Source organism: Podarcis muralis, chromosome 13 (genome assembly GCF_964188315.1).
Source record: "Podarcis muralis chromosome 13, rPodMur119.hap1.1, whole genome shotgun sequence".
In the NCBI taxonomy this organism is placed as follows: domain Eukaryota; kingdom Metazoa; phylum Chordata; class Lepidosauria; order Squamata; family Lacertidae; genus Podarcis; species Podarcis muralis.
In genome coordinates this window covers 1,228,993-1,245,674 of record NC_135667.1, presented here as the reverse complement: position 1 = coordinate 1,245,674, position 16,682 = coordinate 1,228,993, and the positions used below count along the sequence as shown (strand labels likewise).

Sequence of the window (16,682 nt, the reverse complement as noted above, 5' to 3'; positions counted from 1 at the left end):
TGGGGAAGGATGGGTACCCCCCCCCCTGTTCTTTCCGTATCAGGGCGGAGTCCTGCTGAACTGCTTATGGGCCGCCACCTCAGGTCCCCGCTCGACCGGCTGCACCCGGACTTTGCCATGGCCGAACCCCAAGGCTGTGCCAACCCGCCACGGTCATTTGTTCCAGGAAACCAGGTCTTTGCCCGGAACTTTGTGGGGGACATTCCTTGGGTGCCAGCCACAGTAGTGGGAGTCACTGGACCTCAGTCGTATCAGGTGGCACTCGACGACGGACGCTTGTGGCGCCGGCACATAGACCAGCTTAGGCGCAGGGTTGGGGACTTGGACACTACTGTGGTGCCCCAACTCCGCTCGTGGCTCTGGAACAGATACTTACAGATGGCGAGGCTCCACCTACATCTCTCTCGCAGACTGCAGGCGTGGAGCCGAACCAAGCCACTTCAGAGGGTCTGCCGGACTTCCCACAGACTCAGACCACTGCCGTGCCTGACATTCCACCAACTCCACTTGCGGAGGCTCCACCCACAGCAGCGGATCCAGGGGACTTGGTTTCAACGCCACCTAGGGTCGCACCACAGCCTCAGCAAGAATTGTGTGGCCCCCCGGACTTGGCTACCAGTCCCCGGCGGTCTGTCAGAGTTTCCAAGCGCCCAACTTATTTAAAGGACTATGTTGTTGGACATGTTACACTGTTGGTCTAAGTATGTGAAATGTAACCGATATGCTTTTGTGCCTAATTGAACCATTACGTGTAGTGCTGTATATAAGGAAACCATTACGATTGTAACTAACGCCTTATCTTGGTGGGGAGGGGTGTTATGTACTGAAGTTCTCACCCTGGGCCAGCAGGGGGATACTGTAGATAGTTATGCAAATGAAGGATCGAAAAGTGACGTTCAGTGTTTGGATAGTTTGTATGCAAATGAAGGATCGAAAGTGACGTTCAGTGATTCGATAGTTGTTACAGTAACAAGGTACTGGAGCTCTATATAAGCAGGCTGACTGAGCCCTTCAGTTCAGTTCTGTTCCAGCTTACAAATAAAGAGCTGCTTTGGAGAAATCGCTGTGTTGTCTGATATGTTCACCCACAACTTAACAGATTCAGCATGGACTGAAACAAAGGACAATGATCAGCTCTTCCCTCTGGGGGCAGGAAACTGCAAAGTCCCCTCTGTCACCTCTGGAAAGTACTCATGGGGAGGGGGAAAGGGGGAACCAGCCAGGTGACAGGACACTCAGGTTACCACCACCACCCCTCCCTCAACCCCTCCTTTCTGTGATGTACGTATCTGAGGGGTGGTCTTAGGTTACACCCCTTCTGTGATGTATGTGTGATGTATCTGGGGGATGGTCTTGATCTACAGGGTGGCAATTTCAAAAGTCTTTATAAGACCTTGCCCACCATTTTTCTGAGTCCCTCTTCTCTCCTGCAAGTGAGGGGAGCACCCTGTTGCAACAGTTCAATCAAGGCCAAGCCTACAGGCTGCTGTTTTGCTCCAAGTTATCCTAGTTGGTGTCTTTGTTTTTGTCCAAGGGAGCCCTCAGATTTTCCCGGTAACAATGCTCAGAGGAAATCTGATTGTTTCTTATGAACACTGTAAAGGGTTCTTTTGTTAATAAAACGGCCTGGACGAGGGGGTGGCGATACGCACTTCCTCCCAGAGTCTTGCTGGTCAAGCCTCATGTGTATTTTATTAATCAGAGTCCAATCCTTCCTTGCTTTTGGGAAGCAACATGTTCTCTCTTCCATGGGACAGCCCTTGAACTCCTTCAACCGTTCCTCATCAGGCTTGGCTTCCAGACCCTTGATCATCTCTTGTCAATCTCCTTAAACCGTGGCACCCAGACCGGACACCAGGTTCTAGTTGGGGTCTGGCGCGAACCAGCCTGTAACCCCCCCCCCTGAAAAACACACCTGTGCCATGGCTGCCTGCCTGGGTAGTTCCTGGAGTGGAGGGCATTGCTGAGCTGCCTTGGCCCCCTCCCTCCCCCAGAGGGCAAGAGAAGGAGGAAATTATGCAATGGCAGCTTTAATAGCATAAAATGTACACCCCCAAAGAAAGACCCACCCCCCACCCCAAGGGCTGTCAAAGGCGCTGCCAAGTGCCACACCCCCCGCGCGGCCGGACGGCGTCGTAGATGAAGAGGCCCAGGAGGACGCAGAGGGCGAAGAGCAGCGCCACGGCCAGGACCACGTAGACAGCGGTGGTGACGGCGAAGGCGAAGAGGAAGACGGTGCGCTGGCAGAAGGCGGGGCGGCCGGCCGGGTCGTAGTTGGGGGGGTAGATGGTGTAGACCCACACGTTGCCTGTTGGGAGAACGGTGTGATAGGAATTTTGAGGTCTTAGATATATGTTCAATGTTCATAAGTGTACCAACCAAGCACGTACATAGATCAGCACAGGAAGACTGACCTGAAGCCATTTTGATTCCCAAACCGACCAAATGATTTCTCTGCAAGGTCGAAGGAAAATGGAAAATCCTCCCCATTGTCTTTTCCTTCAGAAATCTTGTTTTTAAGGGTATGTCTGTGTATGAATAGGGTGAGCCTGTGACCTGGCTCAGGAACTAAGTATTTGTCATTACAAAAGACTGGCCAGGCTACCCAGAGTATCCAGTCAAGTGACCATTAACAGGTAACCTGCCAGACAGGAGGTGAACAACGCACTCAGATTTCTGCTGTAGACCGCCCTTTCTGTGATGTAGGTATGATGTTTCTGGGGGTGGTCTTGATCTACAGGGTGGGAATTTCAAAAGTCTTTATAAGGGCAGGCACACCTTGGTTCAGGGTCCTCCTCCGTCTCCTGCGTGTGAGGGGAGCTGAGGGGAGCACCCTGTTGCAACAGATCAATAAAGATCAGGCTTACGAGCTGCTTTGCTTCTCAGTATTCTCTGCTTGGCCTCTGTTCTTTTCTCCTACCAATAGGGAACCTGCGTAAGGAGACTATATGGGCTCTTGGATTCCCCATAAGGGAAAAGGGCAATTTTTGTTTACAACAACGGGAGGCTGGGTTAAAGTGGGGGGGGGGGCAGGCGCAGACAGGCACCCAGCTCAAGGGCACAAGCCTCCATGCAAAACTCAGAATCATAGAGCCTGAAGGGACCCCCAAGGGACATCTAGACGAACCCCCGTAGATTTTGTTGGGGGGCGAACAAGGGACTTGGGCGGGGAGGAGTAGGGGTCCCGTCGCTGACCAGCAGCTCTTCCCCAGATGCTTTTCTGCAGTGCTGCCCCCCCCCCCAAGCGCAGGTATCGGCATGTACGATGGCACCAAGACGATGCCCCTTGCGCCCCTTTCAAGCAGGGAAGCACCCGCCTGCCTGCCCATCCGAGGCAAACACACAATTCATTTGTGGGAGTTCCATCGAACCCCCTTTCTGAAGACCCCTGTTTTGAATGGTTCATGGGAGTCAGAAGGGGCACCCAGAGGCCATCCAGCCCAACCCTCCAGGATGCGGGAATCGCAGCTTAGGCATCCCGGCACACCTCCAGGGTAGGAGCGATGGAAAGCCCTGGGCTCCCTTTTATGGGGAAAGGGCAGGTTTCCGCCCGGAGCAGGGCCAGGCCAGGCCACACACACCACCTTTGATTTCCACTTCTTAAACACCCCCTTCTGCCGGGCAGCCGTTCCCACCAGGTATGTGGGGAAGAGGCAGGTGGGGGGAGACTCACCTGCCAGGAACCAGATGCAGAGGAAGAGGCAGCAGGCGGCCCGGAAGCGCTGTGCCCAGGGATTGGGTCGGTCCGTGCCATCCCCGCAGGGCAGGCAGCTGAGCAGCAGCAGCAGGAGGACGACCGCACTCAGGACGATCAGGTAGATGGGGATGAGAGGCTGCTGGGGGCACTGGCCCAGGTAGACTGCTCCTGCAGGTGGAGGCACAGCGGGAGAGGCTCAGCGCCCGGGAACCCCGGACTCTCCCCCTACGGGACCGCCTCTCCTGGTCTGCCCTGCAGAGGACCTTGAGGTCCACGAATAATCATAGTTTAGAGGTCCCTAAGGAAGTCAGACTATCCTCCACCAGGGCCAGGGCCTTCTCAGTGGTGGCTCCGACCTGGTGGAATGCTCTGTCCCAGGAGACCAGGGCCCTGCAGGATTTAACCTCCTTCCGCAGGGCCTGTAAGGCAGAGCTATTCCGCCTGGCCTTTAATTTGAATTCAGCCTGATCTTTTATTTCCCTTCCCTTCCTTCACCCGCTCTGAGACCCCACAGCTAATTCTCCCCTGGTCTCCTCGCTGGTCCAAATAGGACCAATTCAGCCAGCTAGCCCTGGGGATTATCTCATGCTTATTTCCCCTAAATTGATTTTTGAATTTTATTGTTATTCATGTTTTCATACTGTATTTCATGCTGCTTTTATAATTAAGTGTTTTAAATTTGTTGTTAGCTGCCCTGAGCCCGGTTTTTGAACCAGGAAGGGCGGGGTATAAATAAATTATTATTATTATTATTATTATTATTCCTCCTGGCCGCAGATGTGGACCCCCCTCCCCCACTGCTGCCCGCCCTTTGGGTGCAGCCCATTGCCAGGGTAGGGAGCCAGAAGGAGGTGGCCCACCCCAAACGGCAACCCCAAGAGGGCAGCGTGGCTTAGTGGTTGGAGCGCCAGATTTCTACCTGGGAGAGACCAGGGTTCGAATCCCTCTGCTCAACCACGTAGCTCGCTAGGTGTGACATTGGCGTAGTCTGCCTCGCAGGGTCGTTGTGGAGATTAAAGGAGGAGGGTAGAGAACCTCGTATCCCGTCTTGAGCATAAATCAACCAAACACAATCCTATTATGGCAGCAGGAGGAGGAAGATTCGCACCCGGCTCCAGGATGTTTGCCAAATAATCAGAGTTGGGGGAGAGCTATGCAGGCCACATGCAAAACCCCAACCAACCAGCTGAACAGCCACCGATCAGGGATTTTTTCAGTTGGGATTCCTTTATTGCAGGGGGTTGGACTAGATGACCCCTGGTGTTCCCTCCCTAGTCTGGCCACAAACCAGGCCACAAGCCCAGCCCAGCGAGTGTTTCTGGATGAGCCACTTAGCAACACTGGCTACTGCCCAGAGCTTCCCTGAGCTGAGCTGGAGCTGGGTGCGAAACACTTCCCTCGCTTTGAGCTCAAGGTTTTTCTGCTCTTATCACTTTCAAGGTTGCATTTCCTTATCGCATTTCCTTCAGTTGCATCTGTACTTGCAGTTCTGAGCTGTCACAGATTGCAAGATAGCTGTTGATTTCCTGATGAATTAGTTGCCGCACATCTGCGGTAGGGGAAGGTTTGTGCATGTTGTGGAAAAAGAATACGAACCGTAGAAAAAACCAAGCATTAAACACTGGTAGAAATATATCTAGACCCGTGCATAAAATCTGTTTAAAACATAACAGATAATGACAATAAAAACAGCACAGCTCCAGCCCTTTCTTTAAAAGCAGCCTGTTCCCCAAACAAGGAAATCTCCAGTCTGGCTTCTCCAGGGAGAGAGTGGCCAAATCGTGGAACTGCAGAACTGGAAGGGAACCCAGGGGTCATCTAGACCAACCCGCGCCTGCAATGCAGGAATCTTTTGCCCAAGGCAGGACTCGAACCCACAACCCCAAGATTGTGAGCAATTAGGTATAAATGCTTTGTGCTGCCAATGCCCTTGCCCTGCAATGCTTTCTAGCTGAATCGGATCGGGTTAATATCGCCTTCCTTTAGTGGGTCGTGCAAGCAGCTATTCTGAATAATGCTTTTGTGCGCATGGTTTGGGGATGTTGGGGTGAGTTTCTAGAACTATGGGGAGGCAAGGACTCAAAAAAAACCCTTGGGGAATCACTGGTCTTGTCAGTAGCAATGCATTAGCAGGTTAATCCGGGTTAATGCATTTTAATGTTGTATTTTAATCTCGTTTTTTAAGCTGTACTTCAATCAATTGTTTTTATATTTGGTGTTAGCCGCCCTGAGCCTGGTCTTGGCTGGGGAGGGCGGGGTATAAATAAAATTTATTATTATTTTTTATTATTAATTTTAGCTCTGCTTTTAACACTATCCTCCCCCATAGACTGGTGTCCAAGCTAGAGGCGATTGGACTCTCCAACTCCACCTGTCTCTGGGTTTTGGATTTTTTGTCAGAACGTTCTCAGAGGGTTAGAGTAGGGTCACATATGTCCACAGCCCTTAGCCTTAACACCGGCTCACCACAGGGTTGTGTGTTGAGTCCCCTGCTCTATGCTCTCTATACGTATGACTGTACAGCCATCTATTCCAGCAACAAAATCATCAAGTTTGCTGATGACACTACGGTGGTAGGGCTCATTTCAGGAGGGGATGAGTCCGCCTATCGGGACGAGGTGGAGCGGCTCTGTGTTTGGTGTGGAGAGAACAATCTGGCTCTTAATACGGCTAAGACCAAGGAATTGGTGGTGGATTACAGGGGAAAAAAGGCGGACATTCAGCCCTTGTATATCAACGGGGAACGGGTGGAGAGGGTGGCGGAATTCAGGTTTTTGGGAGTAACTATCGATCAGGGCATGACTTGGAGCGCAAATACCACTGCTCTGGTGAAGAAGGCCCAGCAGAGAATTTATTTCCTCAGACTTTTAAAGAAGAACAATCTGAGTGAGAGACTGCTGGTGTCCTTCTACCGAGGCTCCATAGAGAGCATTCTTACATACTGTATTTGTGCTTGGTTCTCCAGTTGTACAGCTAGGGAGAGGAAGGTGCTCCAGAAGGTCATAACCACAGCCCAAAGGATTATTGGTCATCCTCTCCCATCTTTGGAAGAACTGTACGGTTCCCGTTGTCTTAGGAAAGCAAACAACATCCTGCAGGATTCATCTCACCCGGGACACAGTCTGTTTGCACTACTGCCTTCTGGCAGGAGATATAGAAACATCAAGTCAAGGACAAATAGACTGAAAAACAGTTTCTATCCAAGAGCTGTGGCCTTTTTGAATGCTGTAACTCGATAGTGTGACCTGGGAGTTTGATGGGTGTTGGTGTGGGTGTGGCTGGAATGTGGTTTGTTTGGTTGTTGTTGTTGTTTTGCTTTTGTTGTTTTTAAGGGATGGCATCCAATTTCGTTGCACTTGTGCAATGTTGCACTTGTGTAATGACAATAAAGAATCTATTCTATTCTATTCTATTCTAATCTACAGGTGCAGAGACAGACAGACAGACAGGCAGACAGACAGAGATCGAGTCTCTGCGCAAGGAGAGCATTGCACATTATTTTTCCCGACTCACCTACAACAATCCCAGCAATGGTCGGGGCAGCGAACAGGATCTTCACCAGAACTGAAAGGAAGAAAAAAAATCTGAAATAAGAGATTTAATGGCGGATTGGTTGCAATATCGCCAGGGAAACAATGACTTTAGCAGCTAATAAAAGTTTGGGTTCTCTCTTGTTGGGGGCTTCCATCTTGTTCCACCTGGTGGCAGGTGGGAGTTGTGATAAGAATTTTGAGGTCTTAGATATATGTTAAATGTTCATAAGTGTAGCAACCAAGCACGTACATAGATCAGCACATGAAGACCGACCTGGAACCATTTTGATTCCCAAACTGACCAAACGTTTTCTCTGCAAGGTCAAAGGAAAAGGGAAAAGCCTCCCCATTGTCTCCTCCTTCACAAATCCTGTCTTAAGGGTATGTCTGTGTATGAATAGGGTGAGCCTGTGACCTGGCTCAGGAACTAAGTATATGTCACCACAAAAGACTGGCCAGGCTCCCCAGGGTATCCAATCAAGTGAGCATTAACAGATAACCTGCCAGACAGGAGGTAAACAACGCACTCAGATTTCTGCTGTAGACCGTCCTTTCTGTGATGTATGTATGATGTTTCTGGGGGTGGTCTTGATCTACAGGGTGGCAATTTCAAAAGTATAAGGGCAGGCACACCTTTGTTCTGGATCCTCCTCCTCTCCTGCGTGTGAGGGGAGCACCCTGTTGCAACAGATCAATAAAGATCAAGCTTACCAGTTGCTTTGCTTCTCAATATTCTCTGGTTGGCCTCTGTTATCTTCTCCTACTAATAGGGAACCTATGTAAGGACTCTATATGGGCTCTTGGATACCCCATAAGGGAAAAAGGGCAGATTTTTGTTTACAACAGTACAGGGCTTCCACCTTGTTTCACCTGGTGGCAGGTGGGAGTCCTGTCGCAACAGCCTTCAAGAAAGACCAAGCCGACTGGCTGCTGTTTTGCTCTGGGATTCCTGACTGGGGTCCTTGTTTTTTGCCCAAGGGAGCCCTCAGATTTCTCCGTTCACAGCGGGGAGCAGGGTCCAGGGAGAAGGACCTTGCATGATGGTCACTGCTCACAGACGCATCGCAGGGGGTGGGATGGATGACCGCTGGGGGCCCCTTCCAACTAGACAAATTTGGGAAGGGAAGAGGCGGCGACTCACCCATCAGGACGGAGTGGAGCGTGGACTCCTCTGTGGCCTCCAAGAGGGCCGAACGGCTGCCCTCCAGCAGTGGGGTCTCCTCGGGCATGGTGTCAACAGAAGCTGTGAGCCTAGGAAATAAAAACCGGGCAGGTGGAAAGGGCAGGAGCATCTCTTCCCCCACCCCTCCAAGCTTTAAGTAGCCTTTGCTTCTCTCTTAGGGGCTGCTGGGACCAGGTGTGGCCCGGCCTCACCTGCACCTGGGAAAGAGATGATTGTGCTTTTGCCCTTGCAGGATCAGGCCCCGACATCCTGCCTGCAGTCAAGGGAAGGGAGGGCAGGTGAGCTGAACACTAAAATACAATAATCTATTAAACATTAAAAACTTCCCTAAACAGGGCTGCCTTCAGGTGTCTTCTGAATGTCAGGTAGTTCTTTATTTCCTTGACATCTGGTGGGAGGGTGTTCCACAGGGCAGGCGCCACTACCGAGAAGGCCCTCTGCCTGGTTCCCTGTAACCTCACTTCTCGCAGGGAGGGAACCGCCAGAAGGCCCTCGGCGCTGGACCTCAGCATCCGGGCAGAATGATGGGGGTGGAGACGCCCCTTCAGGTATACTGGGCCTTTGAGGCCGTTTAGGGCTTTCAAGGTCAGCACCAACACTTTGAATTGTGCTCGGAAATGTACTGAGAGCCAGTGTACGTGTTATGTGGTCTCGGCGGCTGCTCCCAGTCCCCAGTCTGGCTGCCGCATTCTGGATTAGTTGCAGTTTCCAGGTCACCTTCAAAGGCAGCCCCACGTAGAGCGCATTGCAGTAGTCCAAGCGAGAGATAACCAGAGCATGCACCACTCTGGCGAGACAGTCTGCGGGCAGGTAGGGTCTCAGCCTACGTACCAGATGGAGCTGGTAAACAGCTGCCCTGGACACAGATTTGACCTGTGCCTCCATGGACAGCTGTGAGTCCAAAATGACTCCCAGGCTGCGCACCTGGTCCTTCAGGGGCACAGTTGCCCCATTCAGGACCAGGGAGTCCTCCACACCTGCCCGCCTCCTGTCCCCCAAAAACAGTACTTCTGTCTTGTCAGGATTCAATCTCAATCTGTTAGCCGCCATCCATCCTCCAACCGCCGCCAGACACTCACACAGGACCTTCACTGGTTCTGATTTGAAAGAGAGGTAGAGCTGGGTATCATCTGCATATTGATGGACACCCAGCACAAACCCCCTGATGATCTCTCCCAGCGGCTGCATGTAGATGTTGAAAAGCATGGGGGAAGAGGATAGGCTTCAACGGAAGGATACCTTGGCATGCTCAGAGGAACTCCCGCCGTAATTATCCCTTCCTCGGTTGTGGCCGAGGCCTGCCGTTCTGCCCCCCGCGCCCCACCCAGGACCCTCTCCCTGGGCCCTGCTGGCACCCTGAGCTCAGCACCCAAGCTCTGCGGTGGGATTCAGGAAATCCTGTCTCTTTTCCTGCCCCGGTGCAAACTGGAGGAAGGAGCAAGCGGGGGGAGGATGGGGGCAGGAAATCTGGGGGGAGTGGGGGGGTTGAGCTGGGAGATGGGGCCCTGCCCCCCCCGTAATTAATTTTATTATTTTCTTTACATATTCTTTTCTTACAAGTTCGTGACTTCCCTCCCTTCAGTTGGTATCCCATATCCCATCCATTCGCCTATTTTATCTTTCAATTTCCTATCCTCTACATTGCAGGAGTTCCTTCAGTCCTCCTGGTGCCTTTAGTTTTACACAGCTGCCCTTTAAGCATACAGTAAATTTACTCCAATTTTCTTGGAATCTCCAATCGTCCTGATCCCGAATTATTCCGGTCGGTTTGGCTAACTCCACGTATTCAGTCTGCCACTCCAAACCTCTTTTGATTTCCAATTTTGGGCCGACAAAGTCCTTGCAACAGCTGCGGCATACATAAATCATCTTTTATCTTAATCTCCTTTACCATTGAGCTGAGTAAAAAAGCTTTTGGCTTTTTGGAGAAGGTAAATTTTAATATTTTCTTAAGTTCATTATAGACCGGGGCGCTTTTCTGGGATCAGGGTGAGTGCGCTGGGTGTTCAAAAAATGAGGGGCCCACCCTATAGCCCTCTTATTTTGAGATAGGGGGCCACCCATGGCCCTGCCTAGCCACCCTAGACCCTCCAGGAGACCCCAAAGCGTGCCCGGCTCACCTGCCAAAGCCCCCCAAGCCCACACTGCAAGGTTAGGGTTGCCCCCAGGGCCGAGGGAAGGGGGTCTGCCCCTCTCTCTCTTTTACCTGCGTCCGGGGAAGATGTGCGCAAAGGACCTCGCAGCCCAGGGACCCCGATTTTGTGGGGAAACCTCACCCTTCATCTGCCACCAGCTGACTCTCCCCACTTCCTGCCTCGCCGTGGGGTGGGCGTTGGGTGGGGCAGGAGACCCTGGTGACGGAGAGACCCCATGACCTCTTCCTGCCCACGCTGGCCCAGCCCAGCCCCTCTTATCATCAACCTTTGCTTGGGCTCTATCTCAGAGCAGATGGAAAGAGGCCGGTGACGCAAGAGGACTCGGAGGCGGAAGAAAATGCTTTATTGTGGCTGCTCTGATTCGGAAGGCAGAGACAGAGAGAGAGAGACGGAGGGCAAAGGTGCTCCTCTCGCTTCGACACAGAAGCACCGGATTGCAGTGAAAGAATCACAGAAGCGTCATGTTGGGACCCCCGGAGGTCATCCAGCCCAACCCGCTGCAATGCAGGAATCTCAGCTAAAAATAAATCACGGGATGGCAGAGGGGGAATTCAGGAAGCCAGCGAGGGATCAGTGGTAGGTTTCCTGGAAAGACAAAAACAAGGCAGAGCGTGAATGTGGGGCGGAGAAAGGGGCTTTCTGTGGGGAGCGGGGCAGGCCCCAGGCTTCCCTTGCCAATGCTGGCTTTGCAAACTGGGCCCAGTCCAGCTCGGCGGCACTGTCCCTTCGAAGGACCACAGGGGCGCCCCTCTCTAGCTGGCCAAGGGGGCCCAAGGCAGAGCTACGGATCTTGTGGAGATGGCGGGGACCCCAAAGGTCATCTAGCCCAACCCGCTGAAAGGCAGGAATCGCGGACTCCGCCCTGTCCTCACTTTAAGCTCTCCATCTCGCTGCTGGGACACGTTGGTTAGGGCAGCAGCAGCAGGAGGAGTTGGAAGCAAGGAGGGCACCCAGGAAGCCCTCAGGAAAGAGGGGGTCCCCCCAACACGCCCCATTGCTGCCTCCTCCTCCAGAGAAAGGGGGGCTGCTGGAGGTTCTCCTGCGTCTCCCCCCGCCTATCTTCCTGCGAGGCCTCTGCTCACAAAGAGCCGCAATCCCACTGAGTAAATAAATAACTAAATAATAATACCGTATTTTCCCGTGTATAAGACGCCCCCATGTATAAGATGCCCCCTATTTTGGGGGACTCCAAATAGAGAAAACGGGGGGGGGGGGGGGAGAGATTGTATCCATGTATAAGATGACCCACAATTTTGAGCACAATTTTTGAATAAAAAACCCCTGGTCTTACACACGGAAAAGTACGGTAATTGTTTTATTATTAGCTGGATATTAATTAACTAACCTTGCATGCCACCTTTCACCTGTAGATCTCAGGGCGGTTGACAACATAAAGACACCAGCACAACATACCAGGAAGAAGAAGTACAGAGCAATAACTACACCCTCCTCCATAACGGGGGGTTGGTCTAGAGGACCTTTGGGTTCCCCTCCAGCTCAACCGTTCTGTGGTTCCAGGAGCTCAGGGGGCCTTCCTCCGCAGGGCTGCTTGCGACTGGGCTCCCCCCCCCCCCAGGTTGGGCTAGGGAGGCGGCTGCCTTTGGGGGGGCTGCAGTGAACCCACCTTTTCTTCCTCGTTGCAGGTTCCGCAGACGCAGCCGAAGAGCCCGTTGAGGATCTGCAGGGTGCAGAGGCAGAACTCCACCAGGCCGGAGGCCAGGATGATGGAGAAGAGGATGACGTTGAAGCGGGTGACGCCGGGGGGGTCCCGGCAGACGTCCCACAAGCTCGTGTCAAAGAGGTAGTTTTTCTCGCTGGAAGAGAACGGGGCAGAGAGAGATGGGCAACCTCGTCACGCTCACAACTGTCTCCCTCGCACAAGCCCTGCACCCCTTTCCTTCACCCCTGAAGGAGAGGCAGTGAGGGCCCCCAAACTGGATGGCGAGAAAGATTCAGGGAGGAGGAGAGGGCTATGCAGGGCTGCTAGCCCCTAGGGGGTTATGCTTCTGGAAACCGCAGGAGGGGAAGAGTTGGTCTTGTGTTCGAATCCTGATTGCGGATCACCTGCGAGAACAAACGGGATGCTGGACCAGGCGGGCCGCTGATCTGACCCAGACTTAGGATGGGAGAAAACAAGGAGGGCCATGGCAGGGCCCCACCCTGGGTTAAAGGTAAAGGGACCCCTGACCGTTAGGTCCAGTCGTGGCCGACTCTGGGGTTGCGGCGCTCATCTCGCTTTACTGGCCGAGGGAGCTGGCATACAGCTTCTGGGTCATGTGGCCAGCAGGACTAAGCCGCTTCTGGCGAACCAGAGCAGCGCACAGAAACGCCGTTTACCTTCCCGCCGGAGCAGTACCTATTTATCTACTTGCACTGGGATGCTTTCGAACTGTTAGGTGGGCAGGAGCAGGGACCGAGCAATGGGAGCTCACCCCATCACAGGGATTCGAACCGCCGACCTTCTGATCGGCAAGTCCTAGGCTCTGTGCTTTAACCCACAGTGCCACCTGCGTCCCTGGGTTAGGAAGAGACAAAAAAAGCTTTAAGTCAGCAAAGCTGATCTTGAAGGGGCATCCTCTCTTTGCCTCCAGCGACGCTCCATTTCTACACATCTGTACATAAATCAAATACCAACAAAAAGTGGCTTTGTACCTCCAGAGCTCTTTCCTTCAAAGGGAGCCTGGTTTGCACAGACCCTGGAACTCCCTGCCACTTGAGACGCCCGGCGCGAGTAATGTCTCCTTTAAAATAAATCAGAAACTCCGCCGTGCCTGCTCTGAAGGGTTTCCCCTGTGCCGAAACTGGAGGTAGCTGAAGCCACTCCCCACAACACCCTCCAGACCCCTGGCTCACCTGAAGTCCTCCAGGCTGCTCTCAAAGGGGCGGCCCCACTCCAGCGTCCCGTTGGCCAGGGGGTACTGACACATGGGCCCGTGAACAAGGCCCAGAGAGGAGGTGGCGACGGCGTAAACGCCTCCCAAGGCCCCCACAGCTGCGAAGATGATCGAAAGGCACATCTGGGGAGGAAATGTGGGGCGGGGGTTAGTGGCCAGCCCCAGGGAAACAAGAGCCCTGAAGGTGGGACTTGGTTCTGGGTGGAGCACCAGTTCCCCCTGGTATTTAATAATAATAACGATAATAAAATAATTCTATTTATATCTTGCCCTCCTCAGCCAAAGCCGGGCTCAGAGCGGTGGAACAGCTCTGTCTTGCAGGCCCTGAGGAAAGACGTCAAGTCCCGCAGGGCCCTAGTCTCTTGGGACAGAGCCTTCCACCAATCGGGGCCATGGCCGAAAAGGCCCTGGCTCTGGTTGAGGCCAGCCTAACCTCTCTGTGGCCTGGGACCTCCAAGATGTTTTTGTTTGAAGACCGTAAGGTCCTCTGTGGGACATACCAGGAGAGGCGGTCCTGTAGGTACGAGGGTCCTAGGCTGTATAGGGCTAATATTGTTATGAGTTTCACCCCCTAAATTCCTGGTTCCAGTAGGTGCTAGGATTTAACCCATGCTTGGAGTCTTATTCGAGTGCCAGTCCTGAGATTTAGCAAGTGTTGCCAGCATGTTCGAACTCCCGTCTCACGGACGCTGGCTTGGCCATGTCCATGGAAGAGGGCAGTATCCTGCAAAGATATTCTCTACGGGGAGCTGGTTTCTGGTACCAAGCCCCTTGGCAGACCAACTCTGCATTACAAAGCTGTCTGCAAACGTGACACGAAGACTGGCAACATCAACCCCGCCGTGTGGGAATCCCTTGCAGGAGATCTCGGTGCCTGGAGACGGGTGGCCAAGTTCATAGCAATGAACAGAGAAGAAATGACCGCCATAGCATCAGATGTGCCTCATTCCCAAAAGGAAACACGGATGGAAGCGCCTGGAATCTCGCGCCGCTCGGAGACTGGGGTGGAGTGCAGCAATATATATATTTATTTGGGGAGGGGGCTTTGAAATAACAGCATGGGAGCGCAGAATGGGGAGGGTGCCGAGAATGGAGAAAGGGGACGTTTCATGGCACTGCAGGGGGCCTGGACGAGGACGACCCGTGCGTTCCTTGCCACTCTATGGTTTTATGAGGTTTTTGCCTGGGAGTTTGTGGCACTTTGCCCGCCCCCGCTCCACGCTGGCATGTGCAAACAAACAAGGGGGTGGGGAAAAGCAGAAGTTTCTGCCCCACATCTCACCCCGCAGCGGTTCCCACAGCAGCCTTTGCGCCCGGTGGCCTGTATGTGGACGGCTGGAACCATCACCTGGGGAGGAGAGAAAACTTGTCAGCTCAAGAAACGTGATCAAAATGTCCCCCCCGAAACACACAGATTATGCTTCCCCATAACCACAACATCCTCCCCCCATTCTGGACCCACAGCCCAGCTGTTGGCACTGGGTGTGAGCAGGGCAGCCAGCCTGGCATTCAGATCCCATTCCTGCAGGAGACAGATCATGCCCTCTCCCTTAGTCCTCACCCACCCACCATAAGGGGGAATTCTTAATCTGTATGGCAAGTGGCCTGCTTTTCAGGGTTGGCGTGCAGCTGATTAAGAACTGTTTTCCAGCTTTACTCTACTTATCACACTCACACACACAGTCATGAGGTGGTCGCAAAACCCACTAAAGGCAATTCTCCACCGAGATGTGGTAGCCGCAAGCCCTGCCTTGCCCGGGGTTGGACTGGATGACCTTTGGGTCCCTCATGCCACGATTGCGAGCAAAATGAAAACACCTCAGGAGGCAAAACTGCGCAGGATCCTTCCCTTAAGGGCCGTTCATCCTGCTTGTGTCCCAGAGAGAGTTGAAGAAGGGGGAGTAGGAGAGAAAGAGCCGGGTTTTGGCACAGGCCCCCCCCAATATCCTCTGCCAGATTATTCCTTCTGTTGCAAAGACCGTACAGGATTCCTAACAGCGGCTCCCTCTTGCCGTGGAACCTTACCATGATGCCGCCTCCGATGATCCCGCCCAGGTAGAGGATTTCGGGGGTCAGGTACTCTCCCCAGTGGTGGACATACTGGGTCTTCCAGTCTGGGAAGGCAAGGACGATGTTGCACACAATGCACAGGAGAGCGAAAGGCCAGAGGGCAGCCCCCAGCACGCGGGAACAGGCCCCCGTGCACATGGCAACGCCGAAATGGGGCTCTGCGGGGCAAGAGGCAGCCTTATATGCCCGTGGGGTGGCGGGGTGGGTGGGGGTGGCACCCGGCAGACTCAAGAGGAGGAACTGGGGAAAGTCTTTGGACTTTCTCAGCGCACTTGGCTCGTAAATGCCACCTTTGTCCCCTCGGATGCCGTCAAGCTAGTGGGGTGAGCAGATAGTGGCGCTGGGGGCAAGGGGTTCCTGGGCGCGGGCAGAGCCCTCTCCTCTAAAGCATGAGTCAGAGAGGCATAGAGGTGGAAGGGACCTCCAGGGGTCATCCAGTCCAACCCCCTGCAAGTGCAGGAGTCGCAGCTGATGCGATGGCCGCCCGACCGCTGCTTAAAAGGAAGTAGAAGCTGCCCCCTTCCGAGGTCACAGAATGATAGAGCCGCATTTCTCTCCTAAAATCTACAGCCCGCATTACTGTAAAAAAAGAGAAAGACCTCTCACAGCAGTTTCACAAAAGGATAAAATGACCAAGAAACATTTTCAAGGCTTTAACGTACCCAACGTTAAAAGACTGGACACTTTCTAAGCATCTGGGACGGCTTGTCTAAACAAGGAAGTTTTTAGATAAAGAGAAGAGGGAAGGTTCCTGCTTGATATCATTCGTATCAACAGGCAGGGAGTTCCAGAGTGTGAATGACCCACTTCTTACAAATGTGGAAGGGGTATTGCGCCAACTCCCCCAACCAAAGCCGTCAATCTTGCAGGTAAACTGGTCCCAAGTTGTTAAGGGCTTTTTGTGTGCTAATAGTAATGCCTTGAACTTGGCCCAGTAGCAAACCGGCAGCCAGTTCAGATTTCTGGCACAGGTGTTGTGCACTGACAAGGCCTCCGTCCCGTCAGCAATCGTGCTGCAGCATCCTGCACCAGCGGCAGCTTCCAGATCAAGAGTAAGGGAAGCCCCACAGTGAGCGCATTGCAGTAGCCCAGCCTTGAAGTAACGAACGCATGGATCACTGCAGAGTTGGGAAAACCTCCGAGGGCTAT

At 53.1% G+C, this 16,682-nt stretch overlaps 2 protein-coding genes across 2 annotated transcripts; both read right to left on the bottom strand.

Moving 5' to 3' along the window:
- Window positions 1-2,071: 2,071 nt before the first annotated feature.
- Window positions 2,072-10,764, bottom strand: LOC114583644 (transmembrane protein 272-like). The gene is made up of 5 exons (XM_028704930.2): window positions 10,620-10,764; window positions 8,372-8,481; window positions 7,211-7,261; window positions 3,674-3,865; window positions 2,072-2,308 (listed from the first exon to the last, which is right to left on the bottom strand). The coding sequence occupies exons 1-5, from the start codon at window positions 10,694-10,696 to the stop codon at window positions 2,088-2,090; spliced, it is 651 nt and encodes a 216-aa protein (XP_028560763.2). The 5' UTR covers window positions 10,697-10,764; the 3' UTR covers window positions 2,072-2,087.
- A 126-nt stretch (window positions 10,765-10,890) lies between these two features.
- On the bottom strand, window positions 10,891-15,711 carry LOC114581658 (transmembrane 4 L6 family member 5-like). Its single transcript, XM_077916725.1, has 5 exons — window positions 15,489-15,711; window positions 14,746-14,811; window positions 13,423-13,586; window positions 12,194-12,383; window positions 10,891-11,154 (listed from the first exon to the last, which is right to left on the bottom strand). The coding sequence occupies exons 1-5, from the start codon at window positions 15,669-15,671 to the stop codon at window positions 11,140-11,142; spliced, it is 618 nt and encodes a 205-aa protein (XP_077772851.1). The 5' UTR covers window positions 15,672-15,711; the 3' UTR covers window positions 10,891-11,139.
- Between the last annotated feature and the right edge of the window lie 971 nt (window positions 15,712-16,682).